Source organism: Chaetura pelagica, unplaced genomic scaffold, assembly GCF_000747805.2.
Source record: "Chaetura pelagica isolate M959 unplaced genomic scaffold, ChaPel_1.0 scaffold65, whole genome shotgun sequence".
Taxonomy (NCBI): Eukaryota; Metazoa; Chordata; class Aves; order Apodiformes; family Apodidae; genus Chaetura; species Chaetura pelagica.
In genome coordinates, this window is record NW_009953386.1 from 427,647 (window position 1) to 433,622 (window position 5,976).

The window sequence follows — 5,976 nt, forward strand, 5'->3', positions numbered from 1 at the left end:
AGTTCATCACATGGCTAAATTTGCTATCAACTGGCTACAGTCTCATTCTTTATCCATTCAAAGCAGAATACCCAGTTATTCCCCTGCATATATTAGCCATTCTCAGAGCCAGGGTATGCTTCACTTCAAGAGCTCACAAGACTTCAAGAATTACAGATACTCTGTGCATTAGTCAGGTTGCAAGTGATGTTGCAGCATTTAGAGGCCTACTTTGTATTTTGAAAGGATCCATGCTGTCTTTATATCTGGAGTCCGAGAGACGAGAGTCTACTCCTGGACAGTGAAAAAGCATCTTTCAAAAGCAGGTCCCGTTGGGGACTGAGTGTTTGTGTTACTCAAGGGATAGTTCTTCAATTCAAGTAGTAGGAGCATAATTATTAATTGAAAATTATTTCAGTGGAAAGTCTAAGTGTTGGAAGGATGGAGGTGAAGGATGGACAACTCAGAAAAATATAAGATTAACCTGAACTTTCACATACAACTAAAAACTAATGAAGCATAAGGGGATGGTCAAAATCCAAACGAGGAGGTTTAGCTGGAGGAACACGAAGGAATCACATCAGTAAAAGACATTTAAATATTTCACAAAGATTCTTACACATTTCCCAAAGTGAGAAGGAGATTCAGTTACTGTTAATGAAGTTCATGAACATATTCCTTATTACTTATTCATCCAGAATCACCTATGCAGAGTGAGATACGAGACTTTTTACTGTCCATTTTTGCATCCTAGTGCTTTATCTCATTTGATTGCAGTTTTTGCTTTAACTTTTCTTGCTTTTTCTTTTTCCTTACTATAAGCTACTAAATCTCATTATTTGCAGGCAAGGCAAAAAAACCAAAAAAGAGTTTGAAAGACCTAGATCAGAAAATGAAAGCCCACCTGAAGCTAGAACTCAAAGCCTAACTGGGCTACTGCAGGTATCAAACAAGAGTGTTAGATCATTAACAGCTTGGTGAATGATCAAGCATAATTGCCATAGTCTGTTATTATCACCAAAGATCAAAAGCAAAAGGAAGCAAAAGCATAAGGAAAAACATTTTTACAATGAGTGATGAAACACTGGAACAGCTTGAGCTGAGAAGTTGTGGATGCCTCGTCCCTGGAAGTGTTCAAAGTCAGGGTGGATGGGGCTGTAAGCAACCTGATCTAAGGAAAGATGACACTGCTCACAGCAGGGAAGTGGGACTACACATGATCTTTAAAAGGTCTTCTCCAAGCCAAACCATTCTGTGATTCTATTCTAAAACTCCTGTGTCCCACTTGTTTAGCATCTTCTTCAGCATTTAAACACTCTTCTTTTAAAAAATACCACTGACAAGCACTTCATTTAGAAGTCCTTTTGGACACCTTTATGTCAAATGTTGAACTGTCAGACAAAGCAGTCAAGTGTGCAAAAATGTGTCCCCAAGCCTCAGGATGTGAGAAATAGATTCACTTCTTCACAACAGTGGGCCATAAAATGGACTAAAAAGGACTAGTGTTTGCCTAAGATCAATTAACCAATGAATAGCAAGTTAACAGTATTTGTACTGAGCCTGAACAAATTTTGGAAGTGGGAAATACAGCCCTTTGCTGGGCTCTCTCATCTGCCCTTGACAATCCTGACTCTTTGCTATGTTACCAACACGTAGTCTTTTATGTTTATATAATACCCTTTAATTTCCCTAGTAATTCACCCTCCTCTTCATTCCAATTGATCCTTGTTCTGAGACCAGCTTTAGCTAGCTTGCACGTTCTTTTTTTACACTGAAAAATTTTAGGCCATGTTCATTTTCACTCATCTCAGGTTTCATTTATGACACTTCTCCATCTGTAGCTATTTTCTCCCCCATATTTTTGTTCATCCAGAAGAACTCCTTAGAGCAGTCCAACAAGCTTTACTTACTCAACAAGACACCTAATGGTCTCTCCAACGAGCAAATGGTACAAGTGATACAGAAAGTTCTTCACCCATAAGAGCTTTGAGACACAAAAAGTAGACTTCTTCTGTTGAAAGCATACAATCACTGAGGGTCAGCGGTGCCATTAACCACCTCTTTCTGCATGTACAGAGGGCATGTGACAGATGGTGCCAACTGTTGCTAACCATAATTAGCTCCCTAATCATGCTATTGGAAGATATAACCTTTCTACAGAAATGAAGGCACAAAAAAATCAGGAGACAGAACATGAATGAGCAAATGCAACGTCTGAAGAGTCGAGGCATTTATCTAAGATGCCTTCAGCACTAACATGTTGGGGGAAGAGACAGATTAAGCTCTTTGTTGGACAGCCACTTCTACAGGTACTCCCCTTACCAGGTCTTAACTTCGGAAATCATGCCTGAGCAAGTGCACACACACAGAACAAGGCCAATTAAGGTTTTGTTATGGAGGAAGGATGCAGGACTGGGATTTAGTGGGGGCTGTTAAGAACATATGGGTTTGTTCTTACCTACCCAGTCACATCCACTCCGTATGCATTTGACTTTTTCCTTTGCTGAGTGGCTTAAGGAAGTAATGTTTGGTATCAAAGAGATTCACTGCACCAGGTGACTGACCTATTTTCAAAAACAGGCAGCATTTGGCAAGCAGAACTTGGGCTGCCTGAAGGTTAGGCACCCTCACTTGGACAGGAGACTCAGAAACAGGCTGAAACTAGGAATACACCAGAGCTGGAGGGCTGCTAGAAAAGAGACTTTCAGTAAAACCTACAATATTGGCAACTATGAGCCTTACTTAACTTCACTCAGCTTCTGTTCCCTGTACTTATGGCTGTCATATGAGCATCTTCCTGTGCATGGCTTCCCTCTGTTCCCTCCTTTGTAGCTTCACCTTATAAATATTCAGAGAAGTGTTCATATTATAGCTCACTGAACAGATTTTGATGGAATGATTTTCCTGTGCACAGCACTTCATGGTTGGAAATTAAAGTTCTCACAGAAATACATTTATTGTCATCAAAATATTTCCATACAGAAAACAAATCTTTCTTACCATCTCTTTTATAGAACTAGAATATTTTATCCTTTACAGAAAAGAAAACCTTACCGTTTTCCATTTTGACTTATTTTTCACTTTGGTGTCTTGCATTTTGTTGGGGAAAAGCAGACTATCAAATAATATCTAGCTAAGTACTGTGATAAAACATTCCAGCTTTAAAAACTGTTACAACTCACTTAGAGTTACTTTCATTAAACACTGTTGTTTCACTGATGAGTTTATTCTGTTTCACTTAATCTCATAATGAGGAAAAAAGTATTGAGTGCTGGAATACCTCATAAACTAGGAAAAGTGGTTCCAGGCTGCATGTGCTAATAAGATATGTTATTTTAATCATGGTATACAGAGAAGTATCCTTAGCTGAGGTGACAGACTGATGAGAGGAATTCTTACAATATCTGTCTCTCTAGTTCCTACATGCATCTTTTTTATAGGCAATCTCTGGTGTGGTTTCAGTCTTGTTTTTGTCAAGAAAAGACTACTGACAGGGAGAGAGGAAAGGACCTTCCCTTAGATTAAGTGCTGGCAATTACAGCTTGTAATTCCACATCTGGAATTCCAGATCAGAAGCAAAAATTCAGGACATCTGAAGAAGAAGAGGACAAGCACCTTGACAAATTAGGCTACCAGAGGAGATGCCTAATAACATTTAGCAACAGAAACCTAGAAATCTCATTAGAAATACAGTTTTCATGAAACTTCACCCAGTCTCATCTCAGAAATGAAGACAGCAGGCAAGCAACTAACTGTCAAGTTTGGCACCCTTCAGAATCAACACCTAGTGTGGGAGACAGAAAATCTGGACAGATAAGCCTTACCTTGCTCTGGATGTAGATTTCTACATCTTCATCTGTGAATGGCTTCATGGCAAGATGGTCTTCGCTGCTCTCTAAAGTGTGAATTCACTCTTCACTCCTTCACCTGTCCCTGGAAGCAGAGGGACACTCACAGCAAGCTGCTCAGAGCCTTCTTGCCCTGTGAAGCTCAGGTCGCCTAATTCCTCTGTGGATGGAGAAGAGCAGAGAGAAGCAAGGAAGTACACCTATTTTTCAATATTACTTTTTTTCTGGTCTGAGTTACAGTGGTGACATCCAGCTGCTTCAGAAAACAAACTCCAATTATTCTTTTCTAAGTTCAATCATTATTCATCTTACTACTTTTAAAGGGAGGGTCTTGCATGCAAGCACACACAAAAATATCCCAGCTACTGCTCTGTCTCAGGGCAGATCTGGAAGTGCCTTTCAAATTGCCCTGCAGATTCAGTATGCTGGTGCACAGCATTATTATGCTGAGTGCCACAAGCACTTCCCTGACTCACTAGCCCTTCACTAAATCATTTGTTAAACACTCTCAGCTATCCCTTGTTGACTTCAATTCACCCACTTCCCGTCTAAATCTGCAAGGGTATTTTTACACTCAGATCATTCTTCTGAGTTGCACTTTGCAGCCTCTGCTCCCCTCTCCTTATCTCTCTTCTCTCTCTCTGGCTGTATTGACAGTAAATATCCTGCAGCCTGTCCCCTCCTGTAGTTTGCTTTGCTTTCTTTACAGTAAACAGACAGAAAGCTGTCTCGTTTTCTGCCAGCAGCTCAGCTAACAAGCCCATATGGATAATTCAGAGGGAAAAACAATTGATCAGGCCTCATCGATCCAGTGAGAGTTGGTGGCTTTTAGAAAAAAGCGCATCAGTACATGGAAGAGAGTGACAGAGTACAGAGATGAGATGCCACGCTGCTAAGTGTCCCTTATTAAGGGAGGCACACTCCACTTTTGAGTAGAATCATTATTTCCCCCTGAAAACCGAACTTTGACATCCCTTGTCTGATTTATTACCTCTCTAGCAGCTGGCAAAAGGCAGCACTTGGGTAGGGGCTGGGTGCTGCCTCAGGGCAGGCACTGTTGTAACTACTTATCCTTCATGACGTTCCTTATTAAGAATCAAATACTAAGTATGTGAATGGAGTGCCAACACCTGCAGGACATCTGATACCCCAGAATCTACAAATCAAACTTTTCACTGTGCCCCCCAGGAATCTGCCTGCATCTTTTTGCCAGGGGTAAAAGATGAGGGCTCCAACACAAAGGCATCTACCTCTCAAGACAGCTTCCATGGGAACCCGGTACTGAAACATAGGAGCCCCTCATTTTTAGAGAGTCATACTGTAGCTCTGCTGACTTCAAGACTGACCAGCTATCTTTCACCTGAGGGGCTAACAGTGTATATGAGCTCTGCTGGGGAAGCCAGACAAAAGGCAGGAGCTGAAAGAAAGTGAGTGGAACAATAGGTTAGGAAGGACTGGCAAAGGCAGGTCGGATGTGATTAAGCCCAAGCAGAGTGTGCAAGGGAAAAGACTGACCCTTTTAGGGTCAGATTCAGTTAAAAGTGTCCCCCTAATACATTAAGTCCCTTGTGCCCCCTCAGGCAGCTAGCTGCACTCACAAGAGACACCTTCCTTAACACTCCTGGTGCCATATATTAATAACCAGAATCTCAGATGTGTATTAGGAAGCAAGGAGAGATTAAGAATCTTGCTTTCTAGCACCTACAAAGCAATTTTTCTTGTATACAAAACCACACCGGATGTTTATATTTTTCTATTGGGAAGCACTTCTCCAAGAGGTTCTGTATTTCCCCAGCTCCCCCTCTTCATAGTGAGAGAAGGTGACATAAAGTCTTGGACAAAGACCGTTCTTTTGTTTTATGTTCAAGCATGTTTAAGTTCAAGTCCAACTTTATGCTGAAGTCCAAGGATCTGAGCAATAACTCCTACCTGATCCTGCCATCTGAAGAGAATAAGTAACTTTCTCTTATCTTCACTGCTAAGGAGATGCAAGGGGAGATGGCAGAGGAAAAAGCAACAGGAAATCTAGTATCAAAAGTAACATCAAACACAGGCTTTTCTCAACTCTGAGAATTCATTGATTCAGTTGTAAGAATTTGCTGCTTCATAATTTCCTTGACTTCAATGAAACAAAAGAAAGAGGGAAAGA

At 40.9% G+C, this 5,976-nt stretch overlaps 1 protein-coding gene across 1 annotated transcript in view; it reads right to left on the bottom strand.

The window, feature by feature from the left end:
- MAB21L3 (mab-21-like 3 (C. elegans)) overlaps window positions 1-3,851 on the bottom strand; it is a 16,528-nt gene extending 12,677 nt beyond the window's left edge. The window contains exon 1 of the mRNA XM_009998215.1: window positions 3,804-3,851. Within this exon, the coding sequence (XP_009996517.1) occupies window positions 3,804-3,851 (48 nt within the window). The remainder of the gene's footprint in view (window positions 1-3,803) is intronic.
- Between the last annotated feature and the right edge of the window lie 2,125 nt (window positions 3,852-5,976).